We start from the raw sequence: 25,000 nt of genomic DNA on the forward strand, positions 1-25,000 counted from the left end.
ATGGTGGGTAGGCAAATTCAATAATAATTGGCGATTCAAGGTTATAATATAAAGTTTACAAGTTAGGTAAAATTTAAAAGTCGGGACAAAAGAATAATGTGAACAAGCTACGCGTTTCGGCAGTGCTGTCTCCCTTCCTCAGGCTTCAGTGGTGGAAACGATGATAGCTACGTCCTTATATATGGCAATTTTGGCGTAGGCAGAGAGGCGGCAAATTTACATTGGCTGCCTCGGGCGTCGTGGACGGAGTGAATAGTGAGACTGATAGAATGGCGGGTCCTCATTGGTTAAGCCACTCGCCGAAAGCAACTATAGTTCAGTCAGTCTACCTTCCCACTCACTCATGGGTGATAAGTCGCCATCTTGTCCTCCAGCAGCTGGGCTATGATTGATAGGAGTGCTTGCCGAGAGGGTATCAAGACTAGGCAGGCTGTCCAGTCGCTAATCAAAGCTGTCTTGGTTGGTAGTGTTTTGATTGGTAGAGTTGTCTTGGATGGAGATATCATGGTTTGTAGGGTTACTCCTCAGTATGTTGTTCCTTCGACAATAAGGGAGAAGGGACATTTCCTGGTTAGAAGCCGGTTTTTCTCTCTGTATAAGTAGAGCTTCATGTATTCGAAGTATTCTGCTATCTGGAGCACAGCCGATTATCTTAGTGTTCTTAATTATTTCCCCACGTTTAATGTTGTTGTTATTGACGTGGAGGGCATGAAGTCTTATGGCGTCCTGTTGAACGTGACAGGACAGTCTTGGACAAACTCATGGTGGCCATTTCCTATGTAACGTCTAGAGCATCCTGGAACAGGGCATAAGTAGGAAAAGACCACGTTGGTCTGTAGGTAGGTGGGGCTGTGTTGTTCCTCATGATGAGAGACCTCGTCTGATCAGATATAATCAGCTTAACCTCTGGGTTTTCATCCACAGTGGAGACGTGGTTCTTTATTATGTCTCTCATGGCTTTTTCATCTTTTTTCATCATCATGATGCATAAACCCTTTATAGTAAAGGATGATGATGGTGGTAGTGCTCTCAGTTGGTTGTTCACCCTGGAACCAGGTGTCCATGGCTAGCTTGATCTCACGGCTAACTTGCCTGTTAAAGTAGCCATTGCTCATCAGGACCTAGACAACTCGGTCGAATTCTTCATGTGTATCAGCCCAAAAGGAGGAGTGGAAGAGGGTCCTGCCGATGTAGGCTTTGATGGTGGAGGCCTTGTATCTGGCAAGGCATTCACTGTCTCCATTTAAGCATAAGCCGTGGTTAGTGGGCTTAATGTAGACACGGGTATCAAATCCAGTATGGTTGGAAGAGATGAGTACATCAAGGAATTGCAGCCGGCCATTGTTGTTATGCTCGACAGTAAACTTCAGGGAACTGCACTGCTCAAACGTCCTGCGGAGAGTCTGGATGTCCTGGGAAGAAGGGGCTATGATAAAAGTTATGTGAAGACACATAAGAACGGCAACACACTCCAACCTATTATTTGCCAGTGCCTGATGTCAACCTACCACCTGGCAAAAAGACTCAACAGCCTTTTGAATCCTTATTTTCCAAGCGAGTACAGCGTTGCCTCATCTACCGGGTTCCTCAGTAAGCTGAAAGGATCCCCCAGCAGTGGTACCATTGCTTCCCTAGACGTGGAGTCCCTCTATACATACATACCTGTTAGAGAGACCATTAACTTGATCCTGGAGAGAGTCTACAGGGACCCTTCTAATCCTACCCTGAACATCTCTGAGGAGGCACTCCGTATCCTGCTTGAAATATGTACTAGGAAGGCCCCTTCTACCACCCACAGGGGCCTCATGTACATACAGAAGGATGGTGTAGCGATGGGCTCTTCTCTTGGTGTGCTCTTTGCCAACTTTTATAGGGGAGTTGTTGAAGAGAGTGTTTCCTCACGGATATGTCATCCAGATGTAAATTAATATCACATAGAAATATGAACGCATAAAACAATAAATTCAAAAGCCTCCATAGGTTTATCTGTGGAGGAGTTGTGGAAAACTGTGAGAAGGATCGTTTTTTTTTTTTTTTTATTTGTGAATGTTGTCTAGTTATAAGACATATAGTTTTAAGGTTATGTTTAGTTTTAATGTCTCTTCTGTCCAAGAGTCAGGGTATCGACAACGTAAGGGGAGAACTTTGTGTTGCAGTGACATTTGTCAGAAATAGTGATTGAAAGGTGTAAGATCTGTTTTGATGCAACCTGCCACATTATTTTGGCACCCGAACAGGAAGAACCAAGGTGGGAAAGACTGAGCTGTTAGACAGAAGGGAGTAAGAATTAAGATTAATGATAAAAAAGGGAAGAGTTAAAGGAGGAATTGTAGGTGTGTAAGTAACAAAAAGAGAAGTAGTGAGTTGAGAAAGAGAAGTTGTTTGTAGAGAATAAGAGGCTGAGTGGTGAGACTATGAAAAAGGAACTGAGGATACTTAAAGAAATTGTAAAAAGAGTGGAAGAAGGTATAAGAGAGAATAAAGAATGAATGGAGGAACAAATGGAAGTTATGATGGATTAAGTAAGTAAAATTATGAAAGAGTTGATGGGGGAAGGCACGGCACGTTGGAGGAGTTTCTTCTGCTTTGAGTAAAGGGCTAGCCGAGAAAGAAAAGATTAAGGCAAGTGATAATGGGGAAGAAAGTGTTAGTGATAGTGAAGGTAAAGGGATTAAGCATAGTAAGGATGAACAGAAAGGTTAAGAGGAAGGAAGACAGGAAAGGTATAAGTGATATGAGGAAAAAAAAATAGGGTCAGGATGATAGTAAGGATGATCATGAATGGGTGAAGGTGGTAAGTAAGAAAAAGGGTAGGAAGAGTATATTTAAGGATAGGAATTTAATTGTAGACTTATATTCGTCATACTCCAATGATGGATAAGGAAACAAGAAGGAATTTAATAGTGGAAATAATAGTGAGAATGAACTTGGAGCGTGTAAGATAGTGCTTATGAGACCTGTACACCAGTGCAAAAGATCTAATAAACATAGCAATATGGATGTATACAACTTTTCCAAGGAGTATGAAAGATATTGCCAGTCTAAGTATAGTGTTAACATGAGAGTTTGGACTAGATAATTAAGAGAGTATTTGACAGAATATTTGTCAACTATGTATGTGGCGATAGTGAGTGCTGGGATGTTGAATATGAAAGCGTCAAAAGTAGAACGTATGAAAGGAAGTGTTAAGCATAGGCGTCAAAAATTATTTTGGGGCACGAATGAATGTGGGTGATACAATATCTATGTATGTATGTCATTTAGAAACTTTAACTAAAAAAAATTTTGGGATGAAGGCATAAATGAGAATGCGGAAATAATGAAGTTTTTGGCTACTGTACCTCAGAATGTCTGGGTTTGTTCATATGAAACGGAAGGAGAAAATGAGGTGGAGGAGAGAGCGATTGACATGGGATGACATTTTAGAGATAGTTGAGGATTACAAGTTGGATAAGTGTATGACAGAAAGTAGCTCTGTGAGTGTAAGAAATAGAATGGGGGAAAGTGTGCAAGAATTTGTTATTTTCAAGGAAGGTGTTTCGAGAGGACCAATAAGGATAGCTGATAGTGTAGTACGTAGGAGCGTTCGGGCGAGTAATGTTGGAATACCTGTAAGGGAGAATGGAGGTTATAGACAGGGAAATCAGCTTTGGAGAGATAGAGTGCTCATGTTCAGCAAGGTAGGTCAGGTTGTTGTATACGCGAAAAGAAGTGTCATAAGTGTGGGAAAGTAGGACAAAAATAAGGAGTGTAGATAGGCCTTAGGTGCATATTTCGAGTTATTATAATTACTACTATGTAAGCTACAACCCAAGTTGGAAAACAGGATGCTATAAGTCCAAAAGCTCCAACAGGGAAAAAATAGTCCTGTGAAGAAAGGATATAGGGAAATAAATTAACAAAAAAGTAATGAACAATTAAATAAGAATAAAATGTTTTCAGAACAGTAACATTAAAGCAGATCTTTCATATATAATCTATAAGAAGACTTATGTCAACAAAAAATATTTGCTGCGAGTTTGAACTTTTGAAGTTCAACTGATTGAATTACCTGTTTAGGAAGATCATTCCACTACTTGGTCACAGCTGGAATAAAACTTCTATAATACTGAGTAGTATTGAGCCTCATGACGGCATGGGCTACCTAGTATTACAAACAGGATGGTACTGTTTGGGAAAATTTGAATGTAAAGGATGGTCAGAATTATGAACAATCTTTTTGCAACATGCATAATAAACAAAATGAACAACGGTGCAAGAGATTAATATCTTGATCAGGAATAAGAATTTCAATAGAACATAAGTTCCTGTACAATAAATTAAGATGAGATTCGGCAACTGAAGAACAGACAGAACAGTACTTAAGACTAGGTAGAATGAATGAATTAAATCACTGCTTCAAAATAGATAGATCACCAAAAACATTAAAGACTTTCGCAATTAGCCAATTTTTGTGCAATGAAAGAGGAGTCAGCCTAATGAATTCCTCAAAGGTATATTTGCCATCAAGAATCACAACTAAAATCCTAAAAGAGTTATATAGAGTTGAAGAAACATCAATGCTGAGATCCGGACGTGGCGGGATACAAAGAAAAAAGAAAAGAAAAAAAAAAACACCCTTGATCACTCTAAACAAACAATTGTCTCCTCAGCACAAACTTTCCCCTTACGTTATTAACAACTGAACTCTTGGACAGAAGGGAAATAAAAACAAAACATAACCTTAAAACTATATTTCTTACAAACTAAAACAAATCACAAATCACGATCCTGTATTCAAAATATAGTTAAATATGTATTACAATAATCTTTACTCAAAAAATTCCTTAAACTAAAATCCTTAATACTAAACCATTAAAAAAAACTCAACCAATATAGCATTAACACAAATTTTACCATTACCTAACAAAAAAAAGAATATATATATATATATATATATATATATATATATATATATATATATATATGTGTGTGTGTGTGTGTGTGTGTCTGTCTATATATATATATATATATATATATATATATATATATATATAGATATATATATTATATATATATATATATATATATATATATATATATATATATATATATATATATATATTATAGTAGCTGTACAACCACTGACACCTTGTTACCCACACCACACAAACGTCTCTATTAGCTGTACAACCACTGACATCTTGTTACGCACACTAGACAAACGTCTTTAAACCAGGCACTGTAAATATCACCCTCACCACTAAATTCCAGATATTAATATATCATAATGAGAATGGTTGCTCGAGTACAAACACCGTCTACCTAAGCCAGAACACTCAATTTGGCAGTTCCACCAGTTACGTAACCCGACGGTAAATTCAGCAATTCAATCGACCAAGCAATCAATACCACCATCTGGTATGATTAAAATCCACGGTAATCCTTGATATTTCATCTATTCAAAAACAATCCAATTCGCAGTTCCTTCATCAGGCATGGGCCATCAACACAGATCAATATTCTAAGAGCAGTCTAATCAAGTTCTTTATCGTAAGCTTGGTTAGTTGAAATCAAATCCACTTTCAAAAAAAGAATCCGCCTTACAAACGAGGAATTACGGCCTGCAATTAAAAAAACCTTCGAACACTCCTTGCTAACTAAACTATCGCACTATAATCAATGATAAATAATAAAATTCTTTCATTCAGAATCACTCCTAGTACATATAAACAAAACTGTACATACAGTTATGAAAACTAAACACTTCCAAGCTGGTAAAATAAATATAAAATCCAACGCTCACAAACACACTGCCTCTGGCTGCAGTCAAATAAAAAATAGCATTAGCTCAAGGCATTCACCACTGTCCTAAGCTAGCTAAAAATGAACAAATAACCTCAATTATATCAACATTCTTTCTCACAACAAACAATCATTTCATTATCTCTCTCTCTCTCTCTCTCTCTCTCTCTCTCTCTCTCTCTCTCTCTCTCTCTCTCTCTCTCTCTCAAAAGTATTTGACAAAAAGAAAAAGAAAAAACATAATCCTCCACACGGATGTTGAAGAGCCACTGTTCTCGACCTACTTACAATTCATGCACTATAATTTGCACCTTGAACTAATTTTATTAGGTATCTAATAAGGAAAACACCAAATCCCTATCTACATTCAGGAGATGGGAATGGTGCATAGACAGTAGTATTATATTCATATGCAACGAGCTTGATTTCTAAACGAAACCAGATGTTATATATATATATATATATATATATATATATATATATATATATATATATATATATATATACATACATATATATATATATATATATATATATATATATATATATATATATAAAGTAATGGGCCAATTACCCTGAGAAACATCAGACATTACATTCATGTGGTCACTATGGTGCTCATCAGCAACAACTCTTTGCCTTCTATTACTTTCAAATTCAATAACGATGAGAATAAAAGGCCCACCGTCTCCCTAATGTTGAGTTTGAACAAAAGGGACTTCTGATTAACACAGTCATATGTAGTACTATAATCAAAGCCAATCATACACACTTCCTGACCACAATCAAGGGATTTCTCTACAGCATTGCATATTGTAAGAAGGGCGTCACAAGCTCCAAGACCTTTACAAAACACAAATTGCAAACTGGGGAGCAGATGATTACCTTCAGTCAGCCTATTTAGACGTTTTGCCTAAAGATGTTCAGAAACCTTGGTGAGATAGGTGTTATGCTACCACAAAAGCCTTTACTTAATGGATTACTATTAACAATTCTCCAACAAATGATAAAAGAACGTCTTGCTAACTTGTGGAAAATAGCAGAAACTTTGGATCTGAGAAATCTGTAGTCTTTATGAAAATCTAAGCAAAAACACTATTTGAGTCTACACCTCCATAAGCATCCCGGTTTATCGAGAGGCCTTCAATTTTACAAGATCAAAAAGGTAAACTAGTTAGTTTAGCCTCTGGAAAACAGGAATGAAAAAGATAAAGTTTTTCATTACTCTACTTACTGCTGTACCGTCACGCACTTGTAGACTGTAAAGGTATTTTGGTTTTTTTTATATAACTTGCTCTACTCCTCACTGTTTACAGAACCTGTTTAAGCTTGCCTTTACACGAATAAGTCTTTTTGAATTTTTGGGAAATTCTTGTCCAGAACCTCTAGTATATAACTTGCATTCACCTCACCTCTCAGTTACAACCTAACGGCCTACTCGCTCAATTGGTGACTATCAGATTTATCAGCTTCCTCCAGCCTTTCTACTCACTGCTGTGCCCTATTTGTTAAAATACCACACATGAAACATGACCCTTTGACAAACGCCACCTCAATGAAACTGCAGCCCTTATCCAGCAGAGTAGCATTCACCTGATTACAGAATCCTAAAGTTCAGTTTTGCATAAAAGGAGGGACTCGCTCAAGCACCAAACCAAACTATGATCTCGGGCGATCCACAAGGACACTTTCCCGGAAGTATCAGACTGGCTTTGTGACCTAAGGGATATTATGGCAGCAAAACATACCTCCTGGAGCAGTAATCACCCGCGTAAGCAGCCCTTATAGCCAAATTTTTTCAGGTCTCTCCACAATTGTTGGGAGACCAAATGTCTTTTCTTACTCTCAGCAAAATGACCAGTAACTTTCACCTGCAACCCGCTGCAGACTGGTCTCCTCAAGAGGTGAGCCTACTTTGTGCCTTTTGGGTATGTCGTCTACCCAAACCTGTACGCGCATCCATACTCGATGACAATAATTTGCCCATGAAGGATCTGATGACCAAAGTTGATGGGGTTATGGACAACCACTTCACCAAATTAAAGACCTCCATCAACATCTGCATTCCTTACCAATAGCACAAGTATTCAACATCACCTGAAGCTGACATGAATGTGGTAGGACACAGACGCCCATCCTGTGACGTACCAGAGTGGCGACAAAGCCGTCCACCAGCCACATTTAACACCACTCGCTCACACTTCAACCAACGACCTCTAAAGCTACTTACTTTTGCCCATCGACCACAGTTATGCTACTACCACTCAAGATTTAGGGCTGCTAAAAAGAAATGTGCGAATGGTTGTCAATGACCAAAAAACCTGTAAGTAGGCCATCGCTTGTGTTAACGACCTACAATGTCACTAACCTTTTCTTTTTACATGATGTATAAACAGGATGTGCGAGTTTTGGTAGACACAGGGGCTTGCCGTTTTCTTCTACCAAGGCCACTCTCCAGGACATGACATAGTCTATCTAAGCACTCTGACGTCTACCTAGTAGCTACCAACAGATCTGTTATACCCACCCATGGATACAAAACCCTTACATTGTCATTTGAAAGCACCAAATATCATAGAACGCCTTCACTTGACAGTCCAATGCCTGGTCTACCTGTCAATGGCCAAATCTCCCCGCTCTGGCTGAATACAATTGCAAACTTCAACATGGGCCCAGGAAAATGAATCCCATTGCTGATGCCCGTCAAGAAACAAATTGGCCATCATTCACCTAGGATTGGATTACAACGCCTTGGTAGAAGCCAAACGAAAAGATCCAGAGTACCATGCATGTAGGATACCCTGCACATCACTCCGTTGAGAAGACATAGCCCTCGACGACTCCAGTGCCACCCTCCTCTGTGACGTCAGTTGTGAAGAAAATTTTCTTCACTCTTCTACTTTCCTTTGGTATTATGGTCTAACTCCCAATATTAGAGTTAACCCTGAAGCTTTTGCTTCCACACCATAAGTTTTCTTTACCAAAATATTGGGAGAACTGCTTTAAATTAACTGAACTCATTGACAAAAGCGTACACCATATTCATGACGTCACAGCATAGAAAGACAAAACAAAAGCCTTATGCCGGCGTACGATAGTTCTTTCCTTAAACTACGTGTGTCGAGATATATTATTACATTGGTTTTGAATCTAACGTTAGTACTGCTGATTTATAAGCAGCTTATCTTATCTCTCAGTACCTATTCAGGTCTGATTGATTTTAAGATGTATGCCCACTCCACCAGCCTATTGCTAATTGCTCATTTAAATTATTGATTTTTAGTAAGCCAGAATAGGTAGGATTACTATGTATGTATATTCTCTTAGAGCTGCAAGATTTCTCTTCGTAATTTGCATAAAATCCTGCCTCCATTCTCACTCCTTACAACATTACCTTGCCCTGCCCTAAAGTCCCGATATGGCACCCCAACTGGGTTGTCCTACGTCCAATGACCTTAACCTGTTTTTGGAATTTGAAGCCAGGTGAGCCCATGCGACCTAAGGGTCAGCCCATTCGTACAAGAGTCGTAATTGTAATCAGATGACCGACCTGGTCAGTCAATCTGTGCACCTCTGGCTCATCCCCTAACTCGACTCCCACCAAACAGGAAAGGAGTGCTGTCGGTGCTGGAGAGAGGGAAGAAGACGATCCTAGGAACTGTGCTAGAGATACCCGATCTGCCAAGAAGCCAGAATTCCAGGGGTGGGCCAGTCAAGGGTACAACTATCCACTTAACAGAAAATTACCCGCAACAAGCTATAATAGCCATTTAAGGACAAGGGCTGTCTTTCAAGTAAGGAGTGCAGGTACCAGGTGGCCACATAGTTTTCCCCTATTTCTAAATTAGGTTCAATTTTCATTTAAACTAGATTTAAGTAACTGGCTTTGACATATATTTGGCTGAGTGTGTGAGATTTTGTGTACCAATTTTTCTACGGCGGTAATGATGGAATAAATGAATACACCTTTGAGGCTAATTGCAACTTGATACGAACATCAATATCATCTACCAAATATTCATCTACTGAGGCAACATCAAGCATAAGGGGATGAATAAGATGTAGTCCTTCTCTTTTGCCTTTAGCTACACACTCCTTTTCCATTTTGTTCAACTCTGTAAAATAATCCCCATGTAAAACATTTGAAATGGATGTTCCCTTACAATCTTTGAAAATATAAGCCTTACTCGACTTAAAGATTGCATTTGGCAAAGCATTGACAAATATAACATGCGGGTAATCTCCCAACGTTCTTTCATCGGGTTAAGTGACTTTTAAATGTATTCTTATTGCCCAACTAACTAAATCAATTAGTGTTCCTTCTGTGTTATTGGTGTAAAATTCGAGATAAAGATCAGTGATTGCCCCTCTCGATGCAAGATTAGTGGGGAGGATAAAACTGGTTTTACGATCCAGAACAGATGACTCGCAAGCGCTTAGACCTTGGGAAAACTTTGTGGGCAGCTCACTCCTAGCATGATTGGCAATTCTTGATGCCATGGATGTCATATCAAATGTATTCACTCACACTATTATTTACCGGAATAAAATTATATTGCACTAGACACATCTTCAGATCCTAAATTCCTACGAGGGGATTTTCTTTTTATTTACTCTTCTCTTTTCATTACTTTTGAAATTTTTCATTTTCTTTCCTTGCCAGCAACAATACGTCTACCAGTCGATTTTTGCACCTCCAACCCCGACTGTTTAAGGATAGATTTGAAATCTTATGTGCCTTGTTGTAAATCTCCCATGGAATTTTGCCCAAATTCAAAAGCTAAAGGTAACACAGCTTTTGCTACAAAGGGCCAACTCTTTTAGCAAGTCCTGCTAATAAGCTAAAAATCCCACCCCCATGCTGTGATCGCTTTGGAGCTTTAAATATCTCAATATCCCTTAAAGCCCGTCTAAGCTGAAGTTTTATGGAGTCACTAGTAAATACAACGCTAAACTCCTCAGGAGACGGTAGGACAAACGCAACTTGTATGGTGCCTCCCTCTGGAATAAGCGCTCAGTGTGGGATGTAGCGGCTTTTATATTATTTAGTACTTCAGTCTAATATGAAGGCTACATATTATGCTGGAGTCCTCGCGAAAGTGTGTCCCGTCTTTCTTGGTCAGTCAGACGGATAGATATTGAATCCAATTCCTTAGTCTCTAAAGGGTAATATAAATAATTATGATACCCTCTCGTTTTACCCCCCACATACTAAAGCTATCCAATATATTAAATTTTGTACCCCCGAAATATAACCTTTCAATAGTATCCGAATAAACAATTACGAAGTCTACCCCCGATATAGGGGTTGTGGGAAAAGGATCAGCAGATTATTAGTTTTAATTAAAGAGCCATCCGGACTTGCATAAGAAATTTATATGGCTTGTCCCTATTAAAACCCAATACTGCTCCTAATTGTTTTTTTTTTTTTTTTTTTTTTTCAAATTTTAATATTATGCAGTGTATAGGTTTTTTTTCGATAATTTGTCTCTTTAGTTTCCTATATCTTTGTGAACTTTAAAAGGATCCTCTCTCTTTGATAGTCATATACAAATAGACCTGTAGCAGGTATATTTTCTTTAGAAAATTCCCGTGGGAGGACATTCTTCAAAGCATATGCGATGTCTTCTTTAATGCTGGACACCATAAAAGCAGCACTAGTAGATAAAATGCTTATTCTCAGTTTGTAAGTTCCCACTGTACTTGACGTTATAGTAGGCTCCCCACCTAAGGATATCCGCACCTTTGTTATTTCTATTCCTGAATCAACTTCACCACTGACAAGCTAATAAATCTCATTCGGGTAATGAATACTGATAAGGGCTACTTCATGCTCCAAATAATGATCTAATTTTATACTATTCTAGAGTTTTTTTGTCAATTATTACGACCAACGAATAACTAATGTATTTAAGATGTGTCAGGTATATAGCAAAATTACCATATGAATTTTTGATAATGAAACAGCTATTACATAATTAGTCTCATTCCCAAAATGAGGATCTCATTTAACTAGAAAATAAAAGGAAAAAAGGTGAATCTTATAGCATTAATATTTTTTGGTTAAACAAATGAGAAAATTTATTTTTGGTAGAACAAATGAGAGAATAGGTATATTCTGATACCACCACATACAAGCAAGTCCTCCGATGAAACAAATGAATACCTTTCCAAGTTTTTGAATTAAGAAGGCAGCATATATATTTCAAAATACAAATTCCCTAACTACAGAAAATAATATTGCATCCATACTGCATCGGCATGACCAGACCTCTCAATTCAAATAGGGATCGCATAGATATTAACGCTTTCATTCTCCTTTTCTAGGGTAGACCTCTTGAATTTAAAAATATGTGCCTCCTTAGTATCATTTTGCAAGTTCACGTCATACAATCGAAGTTTTCTATCACTATCCTTATCGTAGGAATAAGAGTAATTAAATTGGGTTATCAATGTGGCTACACAGGGTATACTCGCGTTTGGGAAACTCGGTGGTTTCCTCAAGATGATGCTTCCAACAGGATGACGGTCTTCATGAATGCAGCGAGATATATTAAAGAGGTGCCTTCTGCTGTTCACGTTATCACTGTATGGGTAGGTTTTATATGTTTGTGCCGCAAGTCCATATGATACGACACTATTATATTTACCTCCTACTATAAAACAGACATTCCACTTCTTTAAAATCTGAGCCGTAAAGTTGGTGACGCTGAGTTGAGAGAAGAGTACTGCATCCTGAGGATGTTCCATTGTAAACTGATAATGAAGTATCAACTATCTCCGACCATACCTAAACCATAGAAACCCCTCCCTCTTTAGACTCCTATTTTGGAGGTGCAACATGTTAGCCCATGTATTTCCCAACCATTACCAGTTTGCAAGGCGGTAATTCCTAATAAGGAACCCATCGCAGTTTGCCTTCCAAATTTATTCTTTTACTTTCCTTGCACATTCTCTCCCATTTCCCAGTTTTCCCTTTACTTCCATACATTTCCATCAGAGCTTTTGCCTTCTTTATATAAGTATAAGGTATTCCCCATGTAGCCATCAGGGTTTTATAAAAAGGCATCACTTTTTCCTCTACAGTACCTGCTTGATGGATCAATTTCTTAAACACAGCTATTACATTTACATGGTCATTGCGTTTTCTCAAGTTTCCCCTATCATCCCACTAAACGTCGTTCCGCCCTTCAAAGAAACTGATGAAAGCAAGGGCATACCTTCTGTTGGAAGGGGCTGGCTTTACATCTATAGGATTCTCCAGAGGGGAATTGGTGTAAAACAGTGGCTTTGGGAGGGGGAGAAAATCCCGCACACCTTTATCCCCGATTTTTTACATCTTCTTTGCTTTAGTTCCCTTTCTATCTTACACTTGATCTTTTGTATAACTTTTACTAATTTTTTTAGTAAATCTCTGCTATCTCCTCTACCCTGCTGCTTATCCCCCTTCCATTTTCCTCAACATTTTCTTTAGTGTTTTGAACACTAACTTCCCTGTCATCTTGGTGGAAATTAGCCCTTTCCACCATTTTCCGCGGTATAAGACAGTATTATTTCATCTCCCTAAAAAAAGAAAAAATAGACTTACTGCTAAAGGCAGAAGTACTGAAAATATAGCACCCCCTCCCTGTGATGATAAAATATTTCTTTTCTTTTAAGCTTTGTCTTTCCTCCGAGTTACTGTCCTTATCTCAGTCCTATATTTATTTACATTTTCTTCTGCTTTACTATGACGTATTAGATTTTCCTAAAAAAAAAAGTGGGAAAAGAACTCTGATAAGCAGTGACTTTTATTCTCTTTATCAAAGGAATTAGTTCATCAATTTTTCTTTGTAAGAGGTTATTTAAGACGATAAAAAAAAATTGCCATTCTTACGTATGTTAGATTCAATTTATAAGTTTCTCTAGCAAGCTATTCAACATCTTTACTATTTACCAAAGAGGTAAAATACTGAGGGTAACCCCTCCACTTTCCCATTCTCAACTTTCCTTTTAATAATGTCAATAGGGAAAGTTTCTGGCATGGCTGTAGGTATTAGATCCATTTTCTAAAATCGCCCTCAATTTTTTCATCGCCAAGATCTTCCAAATAATGTCAATGGTACCTGACTTGTCTACGCTACTAATTTTAGGTATTTCTAATGTATTTTGAATTTTATACCCACAACGGAATGCAGACAGCCAAAGCCCACTTCCAATGGGCACTATCTGGCCTACGTCTAATGCATTACTATTCTGTTTTGATGTAAAGATGCTTGCTTTATACATTTGCCAAAATTGTCGCTTATTGATTTCCGGTTCTGTATATCCATGGACTTCAAATGGAGACAGTCCCCCCTCCCAATCCTCCGTGTGGAGACTCAAATAGAGGGAGGACGTCAACATAGGCGAGAGTATTTCTTAAAGTTAAATGTTTAAATATTTTTTGCGCTGCAATTGCTGCTTTGATTTCATATGAGGAAACACTGTAAAGGTTTATGTTATTTTTTTTTTTCAGATACTCGATTGTAAGTATGTTATCTAATTCTGATCCCCTGTCAGTAAGAAGCCGACTCCCTCCCTGAAATTCAAGCAGAGAAATGATCGCTTTTAGGCCTTCTAACAGAGTATGAGCTTTCTGGTTTCTGAGAGGATCAATTTTGAAGGTAGCGGGAGAAGACGTCTATGCAAATAAGAAGACAGTTTACACATTTATTAAATTTAGAGAAACGATGCATATCAGCGTGATCGCAACTGATGATAACTCTAGGAGATGGACACATCATTATTTTGACGTCTGGGGAATATTTTTCTTGTGAGTGTATGCAGAGTGTGGGCATCTTTCGTCGCCAAATAGTCTTTTACGTTATTTACTGTAATTCGCCCATCTAAAGCTCTAGCACCTCTGTAAATAGAATTAATATCCCCGAAGCTTGACGGGTTAGAATACTTTTCATATAACATTTCCAAAATCTTCCTCTTTACGTCTCCCAGTCACTACAAACAACCTCACACGAGGAACTCCCTGCTATATCTTTCCTCAACTGGAGTTCGCTAGGAGTATCTAAAACTACGTTTACCACCAAATGGGAAAAGGGTTTAGACACAATAGCCTTTTTATAAACATTCATAAATTTCTTTGATAAAGGCGAACCAAATATTTGCCTTCCTCATTATTCAACTTGTGCTATATCTCTTGTTCTCAGCACTATCATATGGGACTCGTTTATACTTATATTCCTAGCGTATTTTCCAATGTAAAACATATTTTGAGTAATAAATATAACAGATATTTTATGACGTCCCTTAGTAAAGACGTCCACAACAATTTTGTCATGTATAGCTTCGATAAATATATCATAATGGATATATCTATCTCACTCATGGGGTCTACGATATTTGCAAAGAGTCAGAGTTTTGGACTATTTTCTGGATGCGATTTCAAAGTATGTTGATCCATACTGCACATAACTATGTGAGTAAATTTACTTTCATACTTTATTGATTTTTCTGTGAGGTAGGATTTACCCGAGTTGGAGAAGCCACTCACAATGATACGCGCTGTCTCTCTAAAAAGGTCCAAATCTTCTTCTCTAAAACATTTGTACATATAACTGATCCTGTATTTAACTGAGAGTGTACTAGAAATGTAATGATATAAGTAGCGTGGAATTAATAAAACCTTTAATGAGAAGTAGCAATCCTTATATTTCCTCTATGCAATACAATACAAGCAGAAAAGTAAAACATTATTATTATTATTATTATTATTATTATTATTATTATTATTATTATTATTATTATTATTATTATTATTATTATTATTACTTAAATTTCTTCCCGCTTCCCCAGTCACACCATTATAGAGTAATTTCCATCGGAAGGAGAAAAGTAGTCTCTAATCTTTTCTTCTCTCTTTTTCCACAAATTTTCATAAAAACGTACCAGCATTTCTAGAAATGAATAAGGCGGTTCTGCCAATGAGTGGATTATTGACTGGAACTTTATTACTATTTCCTCATACTCCCCTACAATATCCGGATGTCCTTATGCGTAAGAACTGTATTGACTCAAATGATGTTTTCAAATAAAGGCGGACAGGCCCTTTTTGTCTACCCAAGTAGTACTCATCTGACCCTGTTCATCTCTAATTGACAGCACAGTAAGATAGCTGACTTGATGATTTTCCAGGATTTGGGAATACTGATCATGCTTAATAAGAGAATGTGTGTATCATAGGTCACCGTTTACCCGATTAATCTGCTCCTGGCAAAGAATACATTTTAGGTTTCAATGTTTTTTCCTCTACTCCCCTTTTCATTCATTATCAAAAAGCGGATGATCAAGATGGAAGTTGGAAAAATCCATATACCATTTTATGGGTTCTTGAGCAAACTTCGAATTAAGATCAGTAGCTTCCAGAGCAAAAATTATCCTATCTGTGTCATAGTGAATGAACTTGACTTTATCACCATAATCATTCTTGAGAACCTTATAAAAGGAATAGTTAACTACTTGTTCTGCATAAGTTGATGTTTCTTCTTAACTTTAGTTTGTTGTCTTATTGTGCTTACGAATTTTCTTTTATGTTTTTTACTGTTATAAATAATATTATGCTAATTCTATTTCATCTCGCTTCCTTATTTTCTTAGTCTTTTCTGACAATTATCCTTGTTCTAGTTTAGAAACTTTTCCACCTATCTCTTGTGCTGATTCCGATAGAAATTTTGTTAAATTTCTATTCATACCGTCTTTAATATTCTTCCATTTCATCATATAGCTAAGAGTGCCTATCTTGTATTGCTAAACTCATCATATTTTTCTCTTATTACAGGTTTGTTTATTTTCTTTCTTAATACTTTTTTCCCTTAGATCTAGACAAATTTTACGTATAACAATTCTTGATTAACACTGTTACATCTTTAACTAAATTCACTTTTTCACTGAGAATAAAAACTACTTTTTTTTCTTTTTTTTTTCTACATTCAGGGTTCTACATATCCATTTTTATATTAATTCTTATGAGAAAAAATGTATTCATGATTTTTGAATTTTTGTTTACAACAAATCCTACAAATATATTGTGCAAGCTCTAAATTTGCCTACTGCCAATTCCCCTCTCTTTTCTTTTGACCTTACCATAGAAATCACCCAAAACAAACGCAGATATTCTTATGTTTTGTCAAGATATCGCTTCATAATAAGTTTTTCCTGCTTCCTCTGTATTGGATGGTGTTGGTTCATACATTTGAATAATCTTCAATTTCATACTTTTTATTCAGTTTGATAATCAATCTTTCAATTCTATCACAGATACTATATACTGCTTTTATGTTACCTGCCGGAATTTTTAAAAATAAGAAAACGCACTCCATTTATTACTTTTTTCATGTCATCTGAAGCAAAATGTGTGGCCCTATTTTAATTCTATATAAGATTCCCAAGTTCTTCTAATTTCACTCAATTCTCTTATATCAAAATTGATCTATTTCAATTCTTCTAGCAACACAGCAACATCTTCCCTAGGCAGGGTCCTGACATTGTATGTTAGTAGATACGGTTTCCAAAGGTGACCTGTTCAAGTTGATATATACAGTATAGATATATATATATATATATATATATATATATATATATATATATATATATATATATATATATATGTATATAGGTTATCATATTCATACCTTATCACCATAATTTAACATCAAAGACAAATAACATAATTTTCAATCAACACTATATAATTATCTTCTGTAAACTAGAAATTAGGCAAAATAAAAAATAGAAAGAGTTGTTAAAATATCATAGAGAGAATTGGAATTGAAAAACAGATAATAGATATATTGAATCGTGAGTAAAAACATAGTAGGCTTGTAAAACAGATAGCCCTTAACTGATCGATATTGTGAATTGTGAATTTATAGCAAAGAATCAATATCGTTAGCATGATTGTGGTAAATTCATCAAAAAAGCCTACCGGTATTTTATGATTGTAATTGTACTGTAATTGATAACATAGAAAGTATTCCCAAAAATATGATTTTTCTGTTGCTATAATCTATTGTCAAATGACAGGAAATCCCATCTAAGGGTGTTTCCTTGTCAATGCCTTTTCAAACATTAGCCCCCTCCCTACCCCCACCCGAAAAACGCTCCTACGCTCCTGTACATTCTTGTAAAGATCCTCGAAGCTGGCATTGATTTTATATTCAATTTTTAGTTGCTTTGAATGTAGGGAGTAAATATATATTAAATCATAAAGACTTTTAATTCATATATATGCTAATAACCAATGAAATTATGTTACCAGATATATTATAATCAATCCTTAATTCACTCAAAACTGCAGTCATGGACTCATAAACAATTCTATTGGTAAAAATATTGCGTCAAAAACTTAGTGTTGTGACTTTGCCTTTAATGTATTAGAGGTTACTAAATAAAATCATTCGAATTTTTTACTCGCCTGTATACGAACTATCAAGTTTGGATGATTGCTCAAGCAAAGTAAATACTTGGGAATGGACTCTTGGAATTGTTATAGCTTTAATAAAAACACATGCAATGGTTCTGTTTTTTATATTTATTATAAATTATTTTAGCTTGTGAAGATTCTCATTGCAAAATTGCTTTGAAAAAATGCAGAATTCTTAAATTTTATCGTGGCATAACCCCTTTTTTACCAGGATATAAAAAGATAAGGCATAACAAACTTTTCACTGGGACTTGTATATGCTATTTTATATATATATATATATATATATATATATATATATATATATATATATATATATATATATATATATGTGTGTATATATATATATATATATGTATATATATATATATATATATATATATATATATATATATACACACACACACACACATATATATATATATATATATATATATATATATATATATACACACACACACACACACACACACACACACATATATATATATATATATATATATATATATATATATATATATATATATATATAATTCAATCATTAGGATTACCTAAGCTCTACATCAGGGTTGACATGTGAACAGGAACTGTGTATACTTAAAGGTAAGCTAGTCTAGGCAAGCTTAATGTATTGACATTTGAAATTCAGTAAGAGACATACTTTTAACTTTACTGATTAATAACTTTCCATTTTATCAGGATTTGGTAAAATAGTCACCTTGTTCTTGCTTCTCCATTTGTTTCTATCACCGATAAAACGACAATATATTACTAATAACAAATTAGACAAAAAGTGAATATGACAGATGCCCTATAAAAAGAGTGGTGCGCTTAATTACTACCAAGAGAGGCTAATTTAAAATACATTTTACAAACTCACTAAAAGGGGACACTCAGGCTAGAAGGTAATATAGCAACATGGAAGGCTTTTGGGATGAAATAATAAAATTGCAAAATTATTGATAATTCATTGAATCATTCAAACCCAAGTAAAGATGTAAATAATTTAGGAGAGATGGGGTCTCCCTATGTAACTACTTTCTCAATCGGAATTTCCTTACTATCTTTATGTAGTTTCAGTATAGGTTGTTCTAACATAGATTCCTGTTGGGGTTTTGACAAAATCAAAAGCTTCCTCATAGTCTATAAATGCCATATTTGGTGGTTTGTCATATTCTGTTGATTTTCCCATTAACTGGTTACTTATATGGGTATGGAAGCTGTTGAATACCCACTTCTAAAGCCTGCCTGATCTTTTGGCTGATTAAAGTCTACCTATCTTTCTATTCGACATGATATGATCTTTGTATATATTACATATATTATTATTATTATCATTATCATTATTATTATTATTATTATTATTATTATTATTATTATTATTATTATTATTATTATTAATTGCTAAGCTACAACCCTAGTTGGAAAAGCAGGATGCTGTAAGCCCAGGGGCTCCAACAGGGAAAATAGCATAGTGAGGAAAGGAAACAAGGAAAAATAAAATATTTTAAGAACAGTAACAACATTAAATAAATATTATTAACAAAACAAGATGGAGATAACTAAGATAGAATAGTGTGGCCGAGTGTACCCTCAAGCAAGAGAACTCTACCCCAAGACAGTGGAAGACTATGGTACAGAGTCTATGGCACTACCCAAGACTAGAGAACAATAGTTTAATTTTGGGGTTCTTTCTCCTAGAAGAGCTACTTACCATAGCTAAAGAGTCTCTTCTACATTTACCAAGAGGAAAGTGGCCACTGAACATTTACTGTGCAGTAACCCCTGGGTGAAGAAGAATTGTTTAGCAATCTCAGTGTTGTCAGGTGTATGAGGACAGAGCAGAATATGTAAAACATAGGCCAGACTATTCGGTGTGTGTGTGTGTGTAGGGAAAGGAAAAAATTAACCGTAACCAGAGAGATGGATCCAATGTAGTACTGTCTGACCAGTCAAAAGACTCCTTAATTCTCTAGCAGTAGTATCTCAACGGGTTGCTGGTGCCCTGGCCAACCTACTACCTTTATTACGGAGAGTAAAGTTATTGAGTAGTAATTTTTCAGGTTTTTTAATGTCTCCCATTTGGAGAATTAGTATAATGATAATGTTTTTCCAAGGTGTAGATGTAGAGTATTCTTGTATGCCTAGAAGGAGTTTTTAAGAATTTAGTTTTGGAAATTATGGGAATTAACATTAACGGGGAATACCTTAACAACATAAGATTTGCAGGTGACAGTTCTGTTTAGTGAGTCATGGTTAGAATGTTAAAATAAATAGAATATTTGAATAAAGCAGAAATGTAGGACTGAAAATAATTATGAGTAAAGCTTAGATAATGTTCAATGAAAATGCAGAGAGAAAACAAATAGGGTTATGGACGAATCTCAAGAGACTGGAAATGAATATACATACTTAAGACAGACAGTACGTGTTTTCCCAGAACACGAGGCAGAAATTAAAAGAAGGATAAGCATGGATGGGGAGCTTTTGGTAAACTGAATGATATTATGAAAAGTAAAATGCTACTTTCTCTAAAAAAAGACAAGTACTTAATTAGATGGTCATAGCAGCTTTAACTTATGGATCAGAATCTTGGAGCCTTACCAAATCCTTAGAACATAAGTTAATAACAGCTCAGAGAACTATGGAAATAATAATGGTGGGAATAACACTAAAAACAGAAAGAGAGCAGCATGGATATGAGAGCAAACTAAAGTAAAGGATATTGCAGCAACATAAGAAAAATAAACGGATAAGGGCAGGCCATATAATAAGAATAGCAGATAAAACATGAAGAATAACAGAATGGGTCACTAGCGAAGTAGGGAAAGGAAGAGAAAACGATGGATTAACGAACTAAGAAAGTTTGTGGGAGTAGACTGGCATAGAAAAACCATAAACAGGCGCAAATGAAAGGGCATATCTGAGACCTTTGTTCTGCAGTGGACTAAGTAACGACAGAGGATGATGAATAGGATGATGCTGAAGAAGATTATGAAATGTATTTATTCAACTGGTATTACCACGGGATGCTTGGTAATACAAGATGGCCAAGTCACTTAGTATTTGTATATTCTTTATATATTTTGCAATGTATATGGTAACCATTTTCTGAATTCGATAATCAGACTTGAGCCCAATTAAACTTAAAAATTTGGTAACACATGTAATTTTTACTAGGGTATATTTATACAATTTATCATTTTTAGCTTGCAATGGATTGGATGGAGAGAAGGCATAAATTTACTGGTATTGATGTACGAGGATTTAGAGCACCATATCTTAGATTAGGGTGAAGTAGGATCCTGAATACCTGGTAAGATAACTCGGATGTGGCTATAAAAAGGTGGTTCATTACAACGCATTGAGCATAAGTTACCCTTTTCTGTTGATCGATGATCTTCAGTCGTGTCTAAGAAAAAAAATATATTTAGAATTAACGTTCTTAACAGCTGTTGTTTCTGCTTCTTCACCTACCTCGTTCTTATCTTACAGTTGTGAATATTGACCTAATCAACATATGTCCATATAGCTATTCTATCCTCAGCTTCCATTAGTGGGAAGAGTTTTTGTGCAGAGCTAATAAATATCAGACTCGCTACATACTTTTCACTCATTTCATATCACACTAGAATTAATCAAACAGAATCATCAAAATTATTTTAACTTTCAGATTATTATCATCATCCTCATCACATCCTCCTACGCCTATTGACGCAAAGGGCCACGGTTAAGCTCCGCCAGTCGTCTCTATCTTCAGCTTTTAATTCAATACTTCTCCATTCATCACCTATTTCACACTTCACAGTTTTCAGCCATGTAGACCTTAGTCTTTCAACTCTTCTAGTGCCTTGTGGAGCCCAGCTAAACGTTTGGTGAACTAATCTCTCTTGGGGAGTGCGAAGAGCATGCCCAAACCAACTCCATCTACCCTTCATCATTATCTCATCCACATATGGAACTAGAGTAATCTCTCTCATAGTTTGATTTCTAATCCTGTCCTGCCATTTAACTCCCAATATCCTTCTGAGGGCTTTGTTCTCAAATCTGCTAAATCTATTGAAGATTGTTTCATTGTCATACTATGACTCATGTCCATAGGTTATTATCATATAATTATAATTCTATAGGAGCATTTGAGCATTACACTCGAGTCTCGGAGTGTTAAAGAATGATTTTACTTGAAATTATGAAAATTGCCGAAGATACCGTAACTAGAAAAGAACCTCATGCTCTTACAGATGAACTTGTAAATTATGAAGAGACTTAAGGAATAGATTCACAAAAAGGCACGTCACTCAAAAATCTCCTTATTAACTATATTAAAAAATATAAAGAAAGCCAGAAGTCAGAATTTTCCTTGTGGTGACTGACCATGCCACTAAGTGAGTCTCGTTATGAAATTCAGAACAGTACATGATGATGCAAGAAACATTTATAAACGTCAGCCGTTGTGTCGTGATAAGGTTTTTGGGTCCGCAATTATTCAAGACAATATATATATATATATATATGTATATATATATATATATATATATATATATATATATATATATATATACATATATATATATATACACACACATATATATATATATATATATATGTATATATATATATATATATATATATATATATATATATATATATATATATATATATATATATATATATATATATATATATATATAAAGAGTTGGACATTCAGTTCCACCTTTGCAATTATGGTTTAGTCACCAGCAGGCTGTACAAATTCCACCTTCAAAATGACTTAATTTCGAGTTTTTTTCTTTCTTTTTTTCTTTCTTTTATTTTACCTCTAAAATCTCCATCTCCATTTCATTCATTACTGCTAGATCGTTTACCAGCAGGTAACTACCCTACGTATCTGACAGATGTACATATTGGATTTTTTAATGTTCAATGTACAAAAGCATGGAATTTTTTGCCTACCTCTTCCGCTGATTTTTTTTTTTTTTTTTTTTTACTTGAAGCTTCTGAAATTATAGGGATAAGAAATTAACAAATTTTATCACAATCTCAATTCCTATGATCATCCCTCTTTTGAGCCACAAAGCAAAGTAAAGATTGTTTAATATTGTGAAACACTTACTTTGCCTTTCAAATTCTCTTAACTATCGTAGTTTTCTTCTCCCTCCTTGTATAATTTTCAGTCCAGTAAATCAATAATCTGACAAAATGATCTTTGAGAGATGAGCAACTGATTATCAAAATAAAATTATAATCGTCAGTGAGAGAGAGAGAGAGAGAGAGAGAGAGAGAGAGAGAGAGAGAGAGAGAGAGAGAGAGAGAGAGAGAGAGAACTCCTCAAATGATAACTAGGGTAGGAGGAATGACTGGAAAGGCTTAGGGAACGATGCTATTGTTGATGAAGATATCGGACGTGTTACGTGTTGGCTTGGGTCCAACAGAGTTCTCTCTCTCTCTCTCTCTCTCTCTCTCTCTCTCTCTCTCTCTCTCTCTCTCTCTCTCTCTCTCTCTCTGCAGCTTACTGTTATTTTTCTGCTGGTAAATGTTGCCTTGTGTTATCTCATAAAGTAGATTTCTACTTTCACTCTGATAACTGAGAGAGAGAGAGAGAGAGAGAGAGAGAGAGAGAGAGAGAGAGAGAGAGAGAGAGAGAGAGAGAGAGAGAGAGAGAGAGAAGAGTTTCTTTAATATTTTTTCTAAGATATGTTGGACTGGTCAGGGTTTATATAATTTGTGCATTATTACTAGCAGCAATTTATCTTATGATACTTCAGTAATTGAAGAATTTCTCACCTAAATTACATTTCCGACCGAGCATTTTCTTGCTTTGAATCTTTCTTCTGCAAAAAAAAGAAAAAAAAATGCGTGGTAATCTATCTCTGGAGAAAAGATGTCTAAATTACGAATTACGCAATTTCTTTATCATTGGATGTAGGCTTTTATTTTGAGAATAAAACCCTTTCATACAGCAGTTGACCTTTATTATGACTCAGCTTTTTTATTACCATTTATATCACTACAATATTTTGTACATAGGTATAAGTTCGTGTGTTTCCAAATCTATTGGCTACGCATATTTAGATGACAATTATTTTTTTTTTTTTTTTTTTTTTTTTTTGAAGAAAATACTTAAAAGCTGATTACGAACCTTTATTTTCGACCCTTCCTGAACTAAATTAATTGCATTGTACGTACGTCCTTGGGTAGGAAACCTAAACGGCACACAATGTCTTACCTACCTAATCTCATTAAGAGAAGTGTAATGAAGACGCAATAACACCCATTATCTCTCGATAGCACAGATGCGCTGCTTTTACCTGAACTCCACAGAATATAATGCAGTGAATGGTGGTACATGTTAAAGTTTTAGGCAATGCAGGTCCAGACTTTTTGTTTGTCATGCCACGACAAGCCTCGAGAAAGGTTTGCACGTTAATTGAAATTTCTCCGTTACTGTCCAAACAACTGTAGCAATTAAGTTCGTTATTACAAGGTTTGCATCAGGTAATGGCATTAGAATGCTTCCATTCACCTAATAGCTGTTTGTAATTTTTATTCATTTTTACATGTACCGTATGATACCACTTGGGAATATATATGGTCAATGCATCTTTCTAATAGAATCAACAAACTTGGAGTGGTCGTTTTATTGTGTTGGCCTATTTGAGCTCTGAGAGGTCATAATTGGTTCTGTCATACTTAACCAACCATGCCTCATGCTTTATCTGCCTAACCACGGAAGCAATGCTCCCCTCATCTGTATCATCT

The 25,000-nt window shown here is 35.7% G+C and overlaps 2 protein-coding genes across 3 annotated transcripts in view; one reads left to right on the forward strand and one right to left on the reverse strand.

The window, feature by feature from the left end:
- LOC137645738 (muscle calcium channel subunit alpha-1-like) overlaps positions 1 to 25,000 on the reverse strand; it is a 1,524,573-nt gene that overhangs the window by 1,145,143 nt on the left and 354,430 nt on the right. The window lies entirely within an intron of this gene.
- On the forward strand, positions 1,299 to 1,928 carry LOC137645237 (uncharacterized). The gene has a single exon (XM_068378056.1). The coding sequence runs from the start codon at positions 1,299 to 1,301 to the stop codon at positions 1,926 to 1,928; it is 630 nt and encodes a 209-aa protein (XP_068234157.1).

Source organism: Palaemon carinicauda, chromosome 8, assembly GCF_036898095.1.
Source record: "Palaemon carinicauda isolate YSFRI2023 chromosome 8, ASM3689809v2, whole genome shotgun sequence".
In the NCBI taxonomy this organism is placed as follows: domain Eukaryota; kingdom Metazoa; phylum Arthropoda; class Malacostraca; order Decapoda; family Palaemonidae; genus Palaemon; species Palaemon carinicauda.